General features: G+C 41.1%; 1 protein-coding gene across 8 annotated transcripts in view; it reads right to left on the bottom strand.

The window, feature by feature from the left end:
- The window catches only part of LPIN2 (lipin 2), a 75,351-nt gene that overhangs the window by 53,890 nt on the left and 609 nt on the right, over nt 1-20,852 (bottom strand). For 2 of the 8 annotated variants that reach the window (XM_039522440.1, XM_039522443.1), the window contains exon 2: nt 17,787-18,004. The exons of 2 other annotated variants lie outside the window; for them this stretch is intronic. Coding sequence is in view for 2 of the 6 variants with exons in the window: in XM_039522437.1 (XP_039378371.1) it covers nt 9,199-9,285 (87 nt within the window). In the remaining 4 variants the exon portion in view is untranslated. Of the gene's footprint in view, nt 1-7,908; nt 7,988-9,198; nt 9,477-17,786; nt 18,005-20,852 lie in introns of those variants that run through there. 4 more of the 8 variants (XR_005593627.1, XM_039522437.1, XM_039522438.1 and 1 more) reach the window with 4 other exon arrangements.

Below are 20,852 nucleotides of genomic sequence, written 5' to 3'. Positions count from 1 at the left end.
AGAGGTCTGCTTGTCAGCACACCAAGATGTGAACCATTTCCATTTATGAAGGTAGGTAGTGCGCATGTTGTGTGTTCGCTGTGTAGCAAAACAGTGCGTACTTGGTCCGAATAGGTTAACTCCGCATTAGAGAACCATTGATCAGCCAGGCCTTCAGGTGGAGACGATGTACGTTGGGGTGCAATATTTGTCCCCTGCATTGTGATAGGAGGTTGCTGAGTGGGGGAAGGGGAATGGGTGGCTTAACTGACATGTGCAGGAGGAAATAAAATGAGACCTGGGCCAAAACTCATGTATGCGTTCCCACTAATGCCTCTATTGCACAGACCTGGTTGTCTGGGCCACGCTGGGGCTATGAGAATGATGTTGGCTCTGTCTGTTCATATCTTCTGAATTACTCTGTGCAACAGAGGCATTGGTGGGAATGCATACATGAGAGTTTCGGTCCAGGGAGCATAAAGGCATCTCCCCATGAGTGTTTCCCCAGGCCTGCTCTGCAGCAGAATGTCGGGCATTTTTTGTTTGTTGTTCTGGCAAATAGATCCAATTGGGGATAACCCCAGGTCTGGAAAATGGTGGAAAGAATGGTGTCGTTGAGTTTCCACTCATGTTGCATAGGGAACGATCGGCTGAGCTCGTCTATGGTGGTATTCTGAGAACCTGGCAGGTATGAGGAGATATGGATGTTGTGTTGAAGGCACCAGTTCCAAAGTTTTACCGCCTCTGTGCAGAGGGAGTGTGACTGGGCTCCCCTGTGTCTGCTGACATAAAACATGCACGCGATGTTGTCGGGCATGATTCGAATTCAGCAGTTTTGGATGATGGGAAGGAAATGGAGACAGCCATTGCATACGGCCCAGAGCACTAGCAAATTTATGTGAAGCTTGGTTTCTGAAGTGGCCCAGAGACCCTGAGCGGCAAGGTGGCCGATGTGTGCTCTCCATCCTGTGAGGGATGCATCTGTAGTGATGGTAATTGAAGGAGGATCTTGTCGGAAGGGAATCCTGGTACAGAGGTTGATGGGAGAGGTCCACCAGAGAACTGAGTCCTTGACTTTCTGGGGCACAGTTAGTAACCTGTTTAGCCTGTGCTTGTTTGGTTTGTATACCGTGACTAGGCGACCCTGAAGGCATTGCATGTACAGGCGAGCATTCGCAACCACAAATGTGCAAGCAGTTATATGTCCTAAGAGCAGTAGGGAGTCTCGGACTGTCTGTGGGCTGGGACGTATCTGGGTAATAAGGATGCCCATTGTGTGGAATCTGTCCTGGGTGAGAGATGCAAGACTGGTGGTGGAATCGAGGTGGTCACTGTTGAAGCTGATTTGTTAGGTAGGTTGTAAGGTAGATTTGTTTTTGTTTATTTGAAGGCCCAAGGTGCAGAAGCCGTGACGGGTTGCAAGAGTTGCGTGGTTCGCTTCTAATTGAGTGGGAGACTTGAGGAGACAATCGTCCAGACAAGGAAATATGAGGATTCCTTTTTCCTGAGATGTGCTATTACGACTGCTAGCACCATGGAGAAGACATGTGGTGTGGTGGAGAGTCCAAATGAGAGGACTCTGTATTGGTAGTGTTCTGCTCCCACAGCAAACCTGAAAAAACATCGATGGGCAGGGTGGATAGAGACATGGAAATGTGCATCTTGGAGGTCGAGGGTTGAAAAACAAACAAAATCTCCTTGCTTCAGTGTCAGAATTATCATTGGGAGAGTAACCATTTGGAATTTCTGTTTCTTGACTAACTTGTTCAAACATCGAAGATCGAGGCTAGGGCGCTAACCGCCATTTTTCTTTTCTGTCAAGAAGTAGTGGGAGTAAAACCCTTTCCCTCTGTGTTGAGGGGGTACATCTGTTATTGCTCCGAAATGTATGAGATGTACCTCCTGACAGAGCAATTGTTCGTGAGAGGGGTCCCTGAAGAGGGATGAGGTGGGAGGTAAGGAGAGGAAGGGGATGGCATAACCCAATCTGATCATTTCCAGGACCCATCTGTCCATAGTGATGGTTTGCCAGTTGGCCAGGAACAGACAGAGATGGTGTTCAAAAAAATGGTTGGTTGGAGTTGGCGCTGGAGAGGGTGCGAAGTTTTCTATACCCTCGACCAAGACTTCAAATTTGTTTATTTGGGTTAGGAGGGTGGTCCCATCCAGGGGCTGCCATACTAGTGTGGATAGCCTTGAGGATATGGAGATTGTGCTGTAATGCATCTCCCAGTTGTAGCTAAGTGAGTCTGGAGAAAGTATTGAAAGGAAAACATCTGGTCATCAAATTCCTCTTCCTCCTCATCATCATCCTCCCATCCTTCATTGGAGGGGCTTGAAGTGGTAGGAGAGTACTGAAGGTAGGGTGCTAATGGTCTCGATGATAAACTGGTGCCAAGAAGAGGAGAGTCAGGAGCATGGGACACCCTTAATTACTCTGGCTGTAAAAACTGCGGTGGAGCTGACTGACCAAGAGTCAGTGCCGGTGTAGCTGGTGGAGGGAGAGTCTGCTGGGGCATCTACTGGTGTACCAAAAGGTGTCCCGGGGGCGCAAGCTGGCTCCATGGAGTAGGAGCCCCTGAGGTAAACACTGCAAGGGAGGCTGGGGACCTCAGGGGGCTTGGTGCTGAGAGCAGCGGCTGTAAAAGCTGCGCCGCCACTTGTACTGTCGGCACCGTGAACAACACTTGGCACTGTACTGACAAAGGTGGCCAAAGGAGAGATGAAAGAGGCGGGCAACTGGAAGCCCTGAACCTCAGCACCATGTAGTGGGGCAGCCGACTCATGGTCAGTGCCTGAGGTGTCTGCTGTGTGGAAAGTGTTCAGCCACAGAGACGGAGTTAGCAGAGACCGGAGAGCCGGTTTTAACTTTTTCCCCCAAGGAACAGCTCCTAAGGGGAGAGGAAGCTGGCCATTTTTTTACTTTTCCTTTGCCTCTGGAGGGTGTCACAGAGGTTTGCTGGCCAGGGTCAGATGCAGGTCTGAGGGAGTTTTCCAGGAGCAGCATTTTAAACTTGAGCTCCTTGCGGGTCCGCGCTTTCAATTTGTTACAGTGGATGGATTTCTGGGGTACATGGGACTCCCCCAAACAGAGTACACACTGTGAATGCCTGTCCGAGATGGGGATGGCATCCTTACAGGAGGTGCATCTCTTGAAGCCTGGGGAGCCAGACATGTCGGAAACCGCGGAGGTGTTTTTTTGTTTTGTTTTTTTTTTAAATAAAAGTAGTAACTCAAATGACTGAAACTAACTAAACTGAGAAACAAACTAACTAGCTAGTCTCAAAGAGCACTGCTGAACTCTGTCTCTAGCCGGGGACAGTAGAGAAGGAACTGAGGATCCCAGGCTGTGTATGCACTATTCAAACACTGATGGCTTGAGAGGCAGGCACAGCGCCTGCCCAGCCCGTAGGGGTACTGCTGTACAAATCTCCAACTGAAGGCGCTGGGACGCACCTTGACCTAAAATGGAGCACCCACAGGGACATCTCTCGAAGAAGCAGCGGAGGATCCATTCTCCCTGATAGCCAGGACCTTTTCCTAACTCTGGAGCCAATCCCCTCCCAGGATCCACTGGTGCAGGACTGTGATGGCAGGGAAGACACCTCTGGTGAGTGCACACTTGTAATAACTACAGGGGTTAAATGCAATTGTGGTTACTATTTAATTTGAGGTAAACAATTGGGATATAGTGGCGGCCAGTGCAGCCACGCAAAGGGTGTTCCCCAGAAAAGCTTGTTTATGTGTCAAGAGTTTCCACACTAAAAAATTTCCCCAAGTTTGCTCTCACACCGCGTACCCTTCCATGTGTGCTTACCTTGCCTGCCTGCAAACTGAAATCTGCTGCCCAGCGGTCTGCCATGTGTTGTACCTTACTGGCAGGCTCTTCTTTTAACACACAAAATTTGGCTGAGTACCTATGGGAATGTATTTACTGCTGTGAATTGTTTCATTCACTACAACATATTCTTTTCCTTGCAGCTGCAACATTTTCTCTGGGTGCTTCCTTCACTCCAGCACAAAGGCTGTCCCAGATTAGAAGGCCAAAAAAAGCGGACAAGGGAAGACAAGAGGGCAGAAAAGCAAGCAGGGAACAAGAGCATAACATGCACCAGGAGACGTTGCGGCTCATGGGGGAACAAACAGACATGTTGAGGCATCTGGCTGAGATGCAGAAAAAGCAGCTAGACCGTAGAGTCCCGCTGCACCCCATGATGAACCAGCTGTCGTCCTCACCAAGTTCCATATCCTCCTCTCCCAGATGTCCTAGAATGTGGGGGGGATGGAGGGGAAGAGTTCCGTTATCCCTTGAACTCAACTCCAGGGGATGGTTCATGCAGCAGAAAGCTCTCATTCCCACAGCTTTGATAGCTTATTATAATTGAACTGTCTAGCAACGTGTCCTTGCCCCTCCCTCCCTGTGTTATCAGGCCCTTACCTGGTTATCATTGCTATTCATTGCTGTCTCTGTTCAGTGTTTGTTAGCATAATAAAAATCCATGAATTGAGTACAAGAGGGCTCTTTTATTCACTGTGTACACCGTGGTTGGTGGGGGTTTAGTTTACAGGGCACTACATGCGAAAAAGGGGGCAGGTTGGTAAGGAACAACACACAGAACTGGCACATCAGTGTTGGATCATTCATGAAACTGGTTTTCAAAGCCTCTCGGAGATGTAGTGTGCCTCGATGTGCTCTACTTATTGCCCTGGCATCCGGCTGCTCATAATTGGCAGCCAGGCGATCAGCCTCAACCCGCCACACAGGCAGAAACTTTTCCCCCTTACTTTGACAGATATTATGTAGAACACAGCAAACAGCAACAACAATAGGAGTATTGCTTTTGCTGAGGTCTAACCTAGTGAGTAAACTGTGCCAGCGCCCCTTTAGACATCCAAAGGCACATTCTATCACTATTCTGCACTTTCGTAGCCTATGGTTGAACTGCTCCTTACTGCTGTCCAGGCTGCCAGTGTACGGCTTCATAAGCCATGGGAACAAGGGGTAGGCTGGGTCTCCAAGGATAACTATTGGCATTTCAATATCACCAATGGTAATTTTTTGGTCTGGGAAGAAAGTTCCTTCTTGCAGCTTTCTGAAGAGACTGGAGTTCCTAAAGATGCACACGTTGATGTCGGTGAAATGGCCCCTGTGATCCACTAGTGCTTGCAACACCATTGAGAAGTAGCCCTTCTGGTTTATGTACTCTTTGGCAAGTTGGTCTGGTGCCAAAATAGGGATGCGCATTCTGTCTATCGCCCCACCACAGTTAGGGAACCCCATCGCAGCAAAGCCATCCACTATGTCCTGCACGTTTCCCAGAGTCACTACCCTTCTTAGCAGAAGTGAATTGATTGCTCTGGCTACTTGGATCACAGCAGCCCCCACTATAGATTTACCCACTCCAAACTGATTCCTGATTGACCAGTAGCAATCTGGCGTTGAAAGCTTTCACAGGGCTATCGCCACTTGCTTTTCAACTGACAGAGCAGGTCTCATTTTGGTATTTCTGCACTTCAGGGCTGAAGAAGACAATTCACAAAGTTCCATGAAAGTGGCCTTATGCATTCAAAAGTTATTCAGCCACTGCTCCTCATCCCATACCTGCACCACGATGCGGTCCCACCAGTCTGTGCTTGTTTCCCTAGCCCAGAAGCAGCGTTCCACTGTGTCATCAAGCCCGGCTGCCACTGCCAGTATGTGCAAATTGCTCCGTTCCATGGCTTCCGGCACAGCTATTTCATATCACATTCTTCTGCGAGGCTGTTCCTGGCTATGCTCTGCAAGTACCGCGGACAATATGCGAGGTGCTTGTGATGCTCATAACAACAGTGTATAGCTGAGCGTGGTCCATGCTTGCTGTGCTATGGCATCTGCACAAGTAACCCAGGCTTAGGCATGAAAATGATTGTTTGCTGTTGCTTTCAGGAAGGGAGGGAGGAGCCAAGAGCATCCTGGGAGGCTGATGATATGTACCCAAAACACTTCACGAAAGTGTATTTGTCCCATCAGGCATTGGGAGCTTAACCCAGAATTCCAAATCGGGAGCAGGAACTGAGATAGCGGTCCACAGTGCATTGATTGCTCTGTGAGTCGATGCTACCCATGGTAGTGGGATGCGCTCTGCCGACGGAACGTACATATAGTGGGGACATACACCATTGATTTTGTAAAATCGGAGGCTACTAATAAATTCAACTAATAAATTCAACCTAATTTTGTAGTGTAGACAAGCCCAAAGAAGCGGGGAGGAGAAGGGGGGAATGCAAACACACAGCTGCATGACAGAATTATGGAGACCAACATGCAGCTGCAATAAAGAAGCTTGTGGAAGCTCTTCTAGAAATAAGCATTTTTGCTACCTTACTGTAGCAATAACAACAGAATTAGGTTTACAAAAACAGCAGATGTAACACTGAAGGTCACGAAGAACATTTATCAAAATTGAAAGCCACTCAACTCTTTGTTATATATGAATTGTCCAGTTTGTTTTTTAAATAAGCTGCAAATCAGGTATTTAAGTTTCAAGTGCAAAAAGAGACTACATTTTAGAAGTCAGAATATCTTATTTGGGGTAATGAGAACTACCGATAGTTATTTTAGTAGATCCAAACTGTGACATGAAATAGATCAAACGCCACCACATACTTGAGAATGTATAGCTGCCTGGAGTCTCAATACGTCAAGAGGACCACAGGTTTTCTGGATTTTTTTTTTATTGTGATTCAGCTGTTTAAAGTGCATTCTGGAAAGCCTAAAGTAAGTAGTACTGAATTTGACAAGTAGCAGCAATGTCATTGCTTAAATACATGCAGATGCTTCACCAGTGTGACAGAAGCAGTTCTGACCACAGATTTAGAAATGCTACAATGAAACTTTTCCGGTAATGTTTCCCCTCTTACTTTCAGGCTTATATGGTTAAAAATCTCACATTGCCTTGACTGCAGACAGAAAAGAAAAACCAGGGCTTCCTCTTCATCTTTGGAACCACCTAAAAGCAGTCTAGCTTCCATGGCTGGTTTAAAAGGTGAGAGTCTGCTGGGAAAGCTGAGTTAGGCTTAATGAATGTGACAGCATTTTAAAACAAATATTTTCATCTTTCATTTGTCCCTGGGACTCAGAACATGCATGCTACCTGCCACAGTCAAACTCTTTTCTCTTGACTTCTGAGTAATAGCCAAAAGTTAAATTTTAGTCAATAATACTGCTGAGTTAACAGCAGATTTTAAAGGCCCAGCAATACTGTGGGCTCCAAAGCAGAGGGGAACTTCTTGTAACTTTTAATGCTCAAAAGGTCTTGGTTTTTGAACACTTAAGTTATATGCTTGCATTTGTAAGATTCTCTATAGTTGAAAATATTCAAATATTGGTGGAACATGCTGTGGCTCTAAGCAGGAGGCAAAAAAATTGCATCGCCAGAAAACACTGTCCTACAGCATTAAAGGTTTTTCAGGCAAAAAGCCATGACAGAATGCAAAAAATTGAAACTGCCTGCTCTATCTTCTATTAAGACAGTGTAACAGTAAATACAGAACCAGGGGAAAAGTTACTTAGTCTGCAAATGAAGCCACATGTTTATGAAACTAAAAATAGCTAGGTTATGTAGCATAGCTTGTTCCACGCACAAGATACTTAATCCAATATTAACTAAATTAACTCTCCATACCCCTGTGAAATAGATTTTACAGTTCGAGGAACTGAGGCGAGTAGATTTCATAATGGCAAATGGGACACAACTCAGAAGTTTTCAGCTCAGACTACATCTGATTTATTCTAGACACTAGAGGTTCAAATTACATTTTTAAAACACCTTCGGCAGGGAATTCTCAAATTTAAGGAGTTCTAAATTTAAGGTCTGAGGCAGGGACTATGTCTGTCTGCCATAAAGCATGTAGCACACTTTTGAATACTGCAAAAGTAATACAATGTACCTTAATACGCATTGTTCATAGTTTAGGAACTTTTAATGGAACATCTATCTGCAAGCACGTGACATAACTGGAACAGCATCTACAAGAAGAGGAAGAACTTCCTATGTATTTGTGGCATTTCTTCAGTTCAACAATGGAAAAAAATTTTTAAACCTAGCTCAGAGTCCTGGTGTACTCCATCTGGTTTACTAATCCAACCTTTGGTTAGCTAATTGTATTGTTTGTGAAATCCAAAGTATGACATGCTAATACATGTTGTAAGATACAACTTTTTCAATCAAATGATACACAGTTCACATTACAAACACACAAGCTACTGACAGGATGTTTCTGCTACAAAGGGAATGAATCATAACTATCACTATGAAAAAATCATGTCAATGGAGGTCTTAATGGACAACAGAATTAAATTGTTCTATTGATTTCACATTGTATCTAGTGCAATGTACCTTCTGAGCTAGTAATAAAGAGTTGCTCCTTTTCATTACTACTACAGAAAAGGGAAGAATGGAAAAGAAAAAAAAAGAGTGTAGTCTTGATTTTCTTCAATGTATCTGGTTTTGCCCATGTAAAAATACATATTTATTAGGTAGGAGTTATGTTTAACTGGATAGAATTGTCATTTACTCAAAATTTTATTAGATTTGTTCCTCATTTATAATTATTAGTATCTTGGTCATTTTAATTAAGAGTTTTGCACATATTTAATTACAAGATCAGCAAAACTATAACTGCAGCTATAATATTCCAACTCAAATACAGTAATTTACTTATATTTAGTTACAATAAATAATACAGGGGACTGGCAGCTTCCAAATGTCACTTGAATAAAAATCCTAATTTAAAATAATGTTTTTCAAATGTTTCATTAATTTTTACTTTATACTCCATTTTTCAGTTTGCATATAAAAATAAATTTCTAACTAGGTCACTTCATATTCTTTATAGTGAAAGTTAACTGGCTATACAGAAGTATATCTAACAGAGGAACTGGGTATGCCAAGGTATACATAGCAAAACACAAAAATACATTTTGCTCTTAAATAAACATAACCAAAAAATAGATTTAGAAGTTGCGGTTTAGCATGTAGTTACGAAAGAGACTGTGAAACCAAATCAAGTTTGCTGAAGTTCAAATTAAGGTTTTCTAAAGAGTATTGCAACTCAAAAAGAGCCAGAAACTAAATGTTTCTCTAACAGATCCACTGTGACTATTAACTACTTCACTATTCCACACAAAATGAAGTCACTATATTTATAGTAAATAAGGATATCAGGGACAGAACTCACCAAGATACCAGAAGGGATTCCTTCATGTGCAATGACTGCATTCTTGTTTATGTCATCTTCAATAACAATCTTTTCTGAGAAATACATCTCAAAGAAGTTAACTTTTCACAGTACAGGTAAAAACCAATCTAAAAAGCATAACATTATGCTGTACCAACTTTTCTTCTTAAGATGGAAGCAGAATTTTACCACAAGTATTTTAAAATAGTAAGATTTTCTCCTCTGCAGTCCTTCCTTCCTGAGAGAGTTTGATGTTCAGTCTACTTTCACACGTAATGGTATGGTTAAGTAAGGAAATGGCTATTTAGAAAAAGTCACATAGAAACTCCTTCACCAATAAGATTTGCTTGAACTGTCACAACCCCCTTCCTCTGTGAGATAAGAAGTAACATGAAAATACTTTAGCATGTGTTTGTACTGATAGGGTAATACAAAATCATTTACCCTAAGTCACATGATATTAGATGAGACTTCCATGTAATGAAACAGGGATTTAGTTAATGATTCTTATGCTTTGTCAACACTATGCTGATTTAGATGTTTTGTCATTGTAACTACCACCTGTAGCAATGTTGTGAGCTTTAGTACAGATCACAGCTTGCTGCGGGTACAATTATATGACACTATCAGCCATTCTACCCTGGTACTCCATCAGCGGCTAAAATCGGTGGAGTTGAACTGAAGATTTAAGTTTTAAAGGAAAAAATCCTACTATTCAACCCAAGTCCTGACTCACACAAAGGTTTTGTACTGATTTAATTATTTCACACCTTAGGGTGTGATTTTTTTTTTACTGAAATAATTAAATTGGTACAACCCCTAGTGTGCATGAAGTTATACTGGTATAGTTTATCTCCCTACAATTTATATGATTAAGCTATACAAATTAGCACTTTTATACCAGTGCAACAGTATCCACACTAGCGTGTTAATACTACTTTAACTATACCTGTATTGTGGTGGTACAACTTGTGTGTTTAGACAAACCTTAATAGTTCACCATGTACCAGAATCACTACTTCAGTAAAGGCGAAGAAAAAAACAAACTTCTTAATCTGAGAGTGTAAAGCTGCACTACTTCTCTAATTAGTATCAAGGCTATATGAAATCACTGAGAAATTCAGTACAAAAGCAAAGCAATTTTCTCCTCGAAGTCTAGGTGACCTTGACCACATAATGAAAAATATGAACCCTCTAACATAGAATGTTAACATTTTTCTTCCACACAGCTTTCATCAATCTCTATCAACTGCAACTGAAAATAAAGAGGTTGTAACTACCACAGGAGTTCCTTTAACTTCAAATTTACATAACTGTTTCTGAGAAGTCCTACATGTTGAACCACCATATCCATTCTACCCTCTTCTAAAGTAATCAATACATTAGACTTGGATGAAGGCAAATTAGTTATTGATTGCAGCCAAATGGCCTCAAGAATCTTCAACTAGAGGCCACAGTTGAAGCCAATCTAGATTAATCTACATTTTTGCTAGAAAGATATGCAGGCTTGATTATAGTCCGTCACTTGCAGTAACTACAATGAGGATGGACAAGGGCAGACTCCACTTGCCCTCAGATTTTACAGTCACCCGTCACCCACCACCTTCATTTAAGTCAGCAACTAGGACTTTAATGTGACAATGTAATTTTTATTCCTTTTTGAAAGTAGAACCACACTGGAGAGAGAAGCATGTTACTAAAAGTGAAATAATTTTGAGGTTCAGTATCTCTCACTTTGCTAGTCTATAACACATCATTCACCAAATCAAATTCCCAGTTGTCCAGGAGTACAGAACATTAGTCCTCAGCCCTGATAGAACTTTGGCCCTGGATCAGTAAGAATTCAAAACAAGTAAATCCTAAACCAGTGCAATTTTTATTCACTATATGTCTGGAGTATTTCGTGGTAAAAATACCAACCAGTTTTGAAGTTAAACCCACTAAAAGCAGCACACAACAATTTTGTAATCTTGATAGGATTAGTAGTGAACTTTGGGTACACTGAGACACCCCCTCCTCCCAAAAAAAATCCTAGTAAGGAAAAGCCCCTCCCATCCCCAAGTATATTTGGGGTCTGTATTGCACATTGAGCAGGGCTAGTGGTAAGGAGACCCTACTTGCAACTGACAAATGAAGTACTTGTCAAGTTTGCAGGGTGGATAAAAATCAATAGTTTAAAAAAATTTTTTTTCTTTAAATTTGATTTTTTTGATAAAATGCTTTTTGAAGAAAACACCTATCTAAAGATAGTTTTAATTAAGATATCTTTGAGCTATAATGTATCTCATAATGGAATAGGGATTATTAATTCTAAAGTATGAGACAGTATATTCATCTAATGTTTAAGAAAAGTTTTGTAAATGAGTTCCAATAGTTCATGGATTAGGGACCCAATCTTATGGGGTTCCAGGGGCTTCTGTATAGATTATTTAGGTTAATCTTTCTATCTACCCAATGGGATTCAGTGCTCAGTCTAGAAGATACCATCAGAGATACTTAGTTTTGCAGTTCTCAAACTGTGGATTTGTGTCTCCAGAGATAACATGCTTGTTAACAGCAAAAATGTTTTTAAATAAATAAAATATAGAGGTGAGAAACAACAGATCTCAACCCTACTGTCCCTCTGCAAATTTGTGCACACAGAATCAATCCCTTGCCTCTCTCTAAAAGTGCAAAGTCTCAAAAAGTTCAATGAACGGAAGATTGTTGGGGGGGGGGGAGGAGGAGAAATAGATTTGGACCAGGAGAAGAAGTCTGGAGATAAATGTGAGAATGGGGGCACAGACAGTAGAAACAAAAGTGAAACTGTTTGAGCAGCATATTCCAGAAGTCTTGAGGTCTTTCTGAGTGTAGCCTTCATTGATTTGAGATCTACCATACCATTCTCTCACTAGAAGGGAAAACCTATAATGGCAGCAGGCTGTAAAAGAGACCCAGTTTGGGAATAAGAACCATTCAAGAGATATGTTTGCTGATGATGTTTTAAAGAAAGTCACACCAGTGAACTGGTGGAAGTCACTTAAGCACTTGGATTCAGAGACCGTTGAAGAGATGATCTCATTTTAAACAGCAGTAGCTTCTTCTGCCGGCGTAGAAAGAATATTTTCCTCCTTTGGACTAATTCATTCCAAATTGAGAAATCATTTGGGACCTGAAAAACCAGGAAAGCTTGTTTTTCTTTTCCAGATTATGAAAAAAACAGGAAAATGAAGGTGAAGATGACTGAGTTAGCTGCAGAAGCCAACATTTTAAGTTTCTCGTGTTGACCTGGCTGACATAGTCGATTTAATTTTTTTTTTAATATTTCATTTAACTATTTTAGTTAAAAACAAACAAAAACAAACCTGATTTTGAAAAATTTGAGTATTTAACTAAATTCAAATGCTTGTTTTGTTAAAATATTATATGTTTGCTGTTGAAGAAAAAAATCCAGAATACATAATGTTGTTTTAGATAAATAAAAATTTAAATATCTGTCTGGTGATGCTCTCCTCCTAATACAGCATGACAAGAAGGACCTCCAAATATGAATGATTAACCTGTTGAATTGGAGATAGTTCACCTCCCAATGACTTCATAAATATCTGCTTCAATTACCTTTGGTAAATGAAAAAAACAATCATTCATTTTCTGATATAGCTGTAAAATTAATCTGAAAAGTTTTCAAAATAAATCACTTTTAAAATGTATAGTGTGTACCTTCTAAAAATGAAACCTACATCTCTGAGTTGTGAAGAATATGTATTAAGGTTATAACAACCAACAAGACTGCACTTTTATGTAGAAATCCATGATTAAATTGAGTCTTTGTGACTAGTGATTTAAATCATGATTTAAAACAATTTGATTTAAATCAAATCCACCCTGCAAGTTTGTATAGCACTTGGATACTACAATGACTGCCACAGAATAGACCAGTTTTCTTTCTTACCAGTGAGGTAAAGGGAGTAAGAAATTAATTTTAGTATATGCTAATCTTACCTAAGTACTGCAGTTTCAAATGTGAATCTTCTCCAGTCTGCAAACAGCTTACTTGCTTCTGCTATTTCTCACAACTTTCCTGATACTTATGAAACCTAAGTTCTCCTAGCAAGGACCTTGTTAGACAAAGCCTGTTAAGTGGGCAAAGAGACATAAGGCATAAGCACACCCTACGACAGCGGTCCACAACATGGCGCCCGCTGGGGTATTTATATGCGCCCGCCTACTGCCCATCAGAGGAGAGAAGCTGCAGCCCCGCACCTGCCGGGGCCAGAGAACTCCGGGGCTGCAGGCGCTGGTGTTCTCTGTCCTCGTGGCTTCTCTCCGACTTCTCTCTGGATTAATCTATTATGTAATATTAAATATGATGTTTTTCATATTATTTAATGTACAAATACAAAATAAGCCTTGAAAAATTGTTGGCGCCCGCCACACTCTTGTGAAAACATGAATGTGCTACTGGCCACAAAAAAGGTTGGGGACCACTGCCCTAGGATATAAATGTATTCCTGCTTAAATCAAAGATAGTAACTATATAAAAAAAGATTGTGTGTGGCACATTCCTATGCCAGTGAAACCACTTGCTTTTCCTCTGCTTTTACTTTCTTTATACTGGTCATCTTTTACCACAATTTTAGAGATTAAGCCACCTTATCTATAGATTGATTTTTCAGCTTCAACACCTTTGAGTAAACTTATTCCTCTACCTTTTCTACACAATTTTCTGTTTTACCCATTATTTAAAGAAGTTCAGCATTCCAGTTTGACACTCAGTACTACAACACATCCTTTGAGCCTGGATAGCTGCTTTAGAGACATTTCTATACACCACTTCAGTTGCACCTACCAGAAGGCATTCATATCTCCAGGGGTGGATGATGGGAGAAGCTTTGGATAAGAGCTACACTCTAACCTCTCAATGAGTTTCCCTGAATGTTAGTAAATTAAATGAAATGTAATTCCCTTTAGAAATAATTATAAAGTTAGCATATTTTTTCAAATAACAAAAAAAATTAAGACATTAAGGTTGCAAAGTCAAGTATGCAACAGTTAGTAAATGCCAGAATTAAGATTCCCAGCATAACCTTCATTTTGACCACCTTGGGCATAGGCATTGTGAATAGTCTAATTACTTGATCACATAATATTTTTTCCACAGGACTACTACTTAATTCAGTGCACAGTAGAGTGCACTTAATGAGCAGCTAATATTTTATTTTATCCATACTGTTCAAAGTGTGAAGTACACAAGGCTTGGGGACACACTATCCAAACTCTGTTCTGAAGACAGAATTAATTTCCTCATAGTCTTTTCTTTGGCATTCATTTTAATATCCAAGTGCTATCCAACTTTTACTTTATTTTCACAATAACCATGTCAGAAAAGTGAGTATTATCCCCATTTTACAGATGGGAAACGGAGGCAGAAAAAGATACATTTGTTTTCCGCTCTCCTCCTCACTGATTACACCTCAAGTGGAGTATTGTGTCCACTTCTGGGCACCACATTTCAGGAAAGAAGTGGACAAATTGGAGAAAGTCCAGAGAAGAGCAACAAAAATTATTAAAGGTGTAGAAAACATGACCTATGATAGAAGACTGAAAAAATTGGAAAAAGAGAAGACTGAGAGGGGCATGGTAACCATTTTCAAGTACTTAAAAGGTTGTTACAAGGAGGAGGGAGAAAAATTGTTCTCGTTAATCTCTGAGGATAGGACGAGAAGCAATGGGCTTAAATTGTAGCAAGGAAGTTTTAGGTTGTACATTAGGATAAACTTCCTAACTGTCAGGGTGGTTAAGCACTGGAATAAATTGCCTAGGGAGATTGTGGAATCTCCATCATTGGAGATTTTTAAGAGCAGGTTAGACAAACACCTGTCAGGAATGGTCTAGATAATACTTAGTCCTGCCATGAGTACAGGGGACTGGACTAGATGACCTCTCAAGTCCCTTCCAGTCCTATGTTTCTAAGTTCAAAAGTATCCACTAGTTTTAGGTGTCCAATCTGAAACACTTAGGACCTGATATTTGAGAATACTTAGCATAATATAGAACTTTAAATGTTCAACGCACAGCTCTCATTTACTTTAGTTGCAGCTCTGGGTGCTCAGCATTTCTGTAAGTCAGACCACAGGGTACCAAGTTAGGCACCCAGAAAACAAGGAACACACAATTTCTGACCAATTTGAAAAGCTTGGTTTAAGTAACTTGATCCTCCCCGTGGATAGGCTCATTTTCATATAAGATATTTTCGTAACTTTGGTTTAGCTTCAAACCCTTCCCAAGAGACATACGCTAAACTGAAAAAAGATTTTATATGAGAAGTTTTTTTAAAAGGGCCTACACCCATCAAGGTGGTGGAGAGAAAGATAATTATACCAGTATCTGTTTAAATTCATATCTTGGGTTATACCTGTAGACAAAGACCTTAGTTTTTTTGGCATTTTCCTTTTAGTGGAAAGGAAAAGTGATCTGTTTATTTGAGGCTGAACACCTTCCCAATCTTGCACTTTCATGGACCCATCCTAAGAGACTTCAGCCACTTTAATAATCCCTCTCTCTTCACAGCAGTGCAGCTCCTCTTGGAGCCACATCACAACTGGCTGGGTCTTTCTATAGCAATCATGAAAGGGAGCCATGAAATTTGTGCAGTATTTCCTCTCATTTCAATTTCTTCCTGGGATGACCAAAGTATAAAAAGTATACATCCCTCTGCACCACTACAACCCAATTTCGTGATTGAACTCTGTGGAGAGGCACAAGCACGCAGCACCAGGGGAAGAGCCTTTATTACAGTGCCTATGGAAGAGGGATTGTCCCTCTCCTTTCTCCACAAAACAGATGAGATTCGTATTTGCACTGATCTGATTTGGATTATCTAGGGCTTTATTTTCACCTCTTTCTCACCTACTTTTAACAAAAAATAAAGCATCCATGTACACTGCAAGACTGGAAATATGAAAAGCAATCCAACAATAATTAATTCATACTATCAATAGCATTTCCTTACCTTTAAACATATATTGCATTGTATCCACACATTATACCATTATTATCACTATCAGATACAAGTATAGAGATTTCAAACACAGAGTCCCATAAAGTCTTTACCAAAAAGTCCAAATATGCAATTTGATAGCCACATAATGACAACTGGAAACTTTCCTTAACCTACTTTCACACTTCACTGTTAAATGATTTTACACTCTCTCTCTCACACACAAACACACACACACACAACTAATTTTCTCCTTGATGCACTTAACGTCCCTTAACATTGATTTGAATTAAGCACATGCATCACAAGAAGAATCTATTCATGCATTCAGTTTGCATATAAAACAGTCTTTATTATGAATGGATTTAAGGGGGAGGGGGAAATCAAGATTCCAGAATTTTCCCTGGGAAGGTGAGGAGGGAAGAGGAGAATAGATCTGTTTCCTAGTATAAAATATTGGTATTGCTGATTGAACTTTTATGGACAGACACAAAACTACTGTTTGTAAAAAGGATAAATCTGTTAATCCCCAGCATGTGGTAGTGTTTTCTACATTATGCATTCATAGATCATCAATGCTTGATATTATTGTAATGCAATGCAGCCTAAGAGCTCCTTGACCCTGACAACACAAAGACTTTTCATCCAGGGAATCAGAGGAAATGAATCAAAGGAATAATGTATTAGCAGAAGAACAAAGAGTACAAAAAAACCCACCACTATAACAGTATCAAGTTTTACAAAAATTGCTTGAAGATGGTAACTCTACTTCAGTATATATCACAAGTCAAATTCCAATTTGTCCTCCATTTGATTAACAAGATCTAGAGAGGTCCATCTTTGCTGTATATTTCATCAAGGTGAAATAAACCTGTATTTCAGTTCCAGTGCACAATACTGAAACATTTCCTCCTTCGCAGGAATGCTCCTCCATTGCTTACTTTCCATTATTTCCTCAAAAAAACAGCACAGTGACCATGCCACCAGCCCAAAGACAGGATTTCTTTTTGAGATTGTTACATTCCATACTTGCATATACCTAGAGACTTCTCAGTCAATGGAGCTGTACAGTGTACACCAATGCAGAATTTTGCTGTTTACAGAATGAGACCTCAATGTTATTACTCAGAATATTTTTAACCTATGGAATGGCCCAATTACAATATTCTGTATGTTAATTCAGGAGACTTGAGTTTAATTACTGAGTTCAATCTCATTTCCTCGGCCAAATGGGTTAGCATCGTTAGGCTGATCTGCATTACGCAGTTAGGTAGTGTAGTTAAGATGCCTTATGCTGACCTAATAATGAATGTGTCTACACAACCAGGTCCCTTTCACTGACATAACTCACTCACTACGTCGGCTTAATTACTCCATTTCCACAAGAGGCATAGTGCTTAATTCGATGTTGCAAGGTCAACAAAGAGGCAGAGTAGACACTGCATTGCTTACGCTGACCTAACTGCCCTCCAGGAGGTGCCTAACAATGCTCTGGTAAACGTTTTCAGCTCTGCTGCACAGAAGTCAGATACACAGGAAACAGTCCCTCCCCTATCAAAGGACCGGGATCTTTTGAATTTCCATTTCCTGTTTGGCATGGAGAGCTCACCTGCACAGCTGATCACGGGGGCTCCACACTCCAAATGTGATTCAGCCTGGAGTACACAGGAGGTGGTGGATATTCTTGGGCTGTGGGGAGAAGAAGCTGTGCAGGCACAACGCTGATCCAGCCATAGAAACGCAGACATCTACAAGTAGATTGTGCAGAGCATGGGGAAGAAAGGCTCCATCAGAGACACACAACAGTGCCGTGTGAAAATCAAGGACCTGCGACAGGCATATCAGAAGGTAAGGAAGGCAAACAGTTGCTCTGGTACAACACTGCAGACATGCCTCTTCTACAAGGAGCAGCATGCGATTCTCAGTAGTGACCACACCACAACCCCCAAGAGCAACGTGGAAACCTCTGAGGAGTCGGAAACCCAGGCCAGTGCAGGCAACACTAAGGAGGAGGTCTTTGATGAGGAAAAGGAGGAGGAGAATGGGAGATGGGCGAGCCGGGGAGCCAGGAACTGTTTGTAACCCTGGAGCAGTCCAGCCAGTTGCAGAAGAGCATCGTGGCCAAGCATGATGCCGGTGAAGGAACCTTTGCTAAGTATGCAATTTCAAGTAATATGCAAAAGCTATTTAAGGCAGGGACACATCATCATCATGGTTCTTCACTGACTCCCCACCCAAAGGAGACTCTTGGAAACACCTACGAAACAAGGACTGAACTGGGAACAAGTGCTGGACCCAGGCTAGAGGGATTTCTAGCCTGTGAAAGGAATACCTGGGGTTTTTAAGCTGCAAGCAAGGGCAGCTGGCCCCTTAAGAATCTCTGCAGCCAGCTTAAATCATTAGTTGAGATATGAGTAGCGCATTCTCACCCTATTTCCTTAGCATATTAAGCTTAGATTGCATTTTTGTTTATTTGATAGGTAACCTGCTTTGATCTGTTTGCTATCCCTTATAATCACTTAAAATCTATCTTTTGTAGTTAATAAATTTGCTTCTGCTTTATCACACCCATGTTTTAAAAAATAATCTACATTTTAAGTGTTATAACTGCCCATTTTAAATGAAGATTTCTTAAATCCACAAGGCCAAAATTTCAGAGATGAGCAAAGTGTGCATGCCCACTGTATGCCATAAATACCCATTTTACAAACAAATAGGCTGTTTTGAATACTGTGGCAGACAAATGCCTGCTATACACCGGCATTACAAGATTTGCATGTAAAAGGGGGGGCGTTGTGTACACAATTAGACATACAATCAAATGCTCCATATTCAAAAATGTGGTGCAAAGTTCACAAAACAAAGAATCAACCTTAAATATTGATATATTTAAACAAACAACTCAGATACTAGCTGATAAAATTATATTTATTGTTACTGCTGCTTCCCACTCCTTTTAGGTTTATTTTTGCTGTATCTGAAAGTAAAACCCAAGAAGATGCACTGATGATGTAGTCATTAATTCAAGCAGCAACCTGACAGCCTCAGTAATTATGTTCATGTCTAGACATCTCTTTTCCTTTGTTTAGCTTAGGGGGTTCTAAAATTCTTTTTAGAATGTTACCCACACTATAGCAGAGTGTTCATGGACCACCTCCTCTCCTATTCACATTAGCAGACAGAAAGGGAGGTGGTCGGTACAAACATATAACATACCTGTAGCAATTACAAAAATTGTTTTCATGGAAATGTAGCATCAGGCAAATATTTTCATCTGTCTTCATGCTATTTAGAAGTTAGAAACAAGGAGCAGCAACACTGCAACCAATCTCATCTCCATCAACCACAAGCAAGTGCTCCACAGACCACAGTTCAAGAACTTTTGGCTTAATGGCAAGAACTCAAGCCTCTCTAAATGCAAGCTAAAACTGCCCCACCTTTACACAGCCCTCAAAAAGCTTTAGACACCATTTAAAGGTGACCAACAAGGTACTTTATTTTTGATTGGGTTTATGCTCTTTTTGCTCCTTTATGGTGTATAAAGCAGTAAAAACATTAAGGATTTTTTTTACATTACTTATTTTTACCTTCAAAATCAGATTTATCAGATCTGGTCTTCCCTGGTTTTGTTGGAGGATCTTTGAAAAGTGTAATGTATCTTTATCTCAGATGCAAGGGTGTACAGAGACCAGTGAGAGACAGAACATTACCTCTACTCATTAGGAAAAAAACACCGTAAGTAGGTAAACACCACTTTGCACACTGAATGCATTTCACAAACATTAACTAGTTAGCACTCAAAAAGACACTGGGCGCATCTTCATATTGTTAAGAAACTACTTTGATGCTTTGGATTTTCCTACCATCACATATGAATCATATGCAATCCTCCTTCTCCTCAGAAGGAATCCCAATTTGGCAACACACATCTTCATGGGACATGGCTACTTACAGCAGTGTCAAGTTAATTGCTCAGGGTTCTGCCAAATCAGTTTTTTTTCTAGTGTGTGGGGGGGGGGGAGGAGAGGAGAACGAATAGTGATGTTTGGGGAGGACTCAAAACATTTTCTCCCGTGATTGACAAAACACCATCTCAGACCAGCCCTGGCTACTAAATCCTATAGGAGTATTTAGAAATCATCAGATGTACAGATCACTCCTGTGTAGCTTAACTAGTGATAGCCATTATGGAACTGATGCATAGACAAGATGTGGGCATTTTTACCATCATGTCCTGATGTACCAAGTGCAGGGTTTTAAACACCCCGTCATCCAGCCCTGCTCAGAGCCATCAAGGCTTTCAAAGCGTATTCCATGGTTGCTTAAGATGAAAACTGCAGATGTCTACATAAAGCAACTCAGACAAAGCAGGTCACTGGCAGCAACTCAAAACGCAGACAGGGCGAGTGCACGCCAACTGATTCAGAACTTCACCCTCTGCTACACAACAGACATAACCAGGAAAACCAAGACAAAAACGCCCCGCAGCTAAACAAGTTCAACAACTTCCGCCTAAGAGGCGCACGGGTACAAAGGGCAGGGGCTGGCAGGTGTTTGGGGTCAGTATTTTTCAAATCCTCGTTCCGTTATGTGGCATGTTTAGGCCGGGCTCCCAGCACGCTTCACGCGGATACGTGCCAGGCGCCGAGGCTCGCCCCGCACCCCACCCCAGGTC

This window comes from Mauremys reevesii, linkage group 2, assembly GCF_016161935.1.
Source record: "Mauremys reevesii isolate NIE-2019 linkage group 2, ASM1616193v1, whole genome shotgun sequence".
NCBI classification, from domain to species: domain Eukaryota; kingdom Metazoa; phylum Chordata; order Testudines; family Geoemydidae; genus Mauremys; species Mauremys reevesii.
This window is presented reverse-complemented; position numbering and strand designations above follow the sequence as displayed.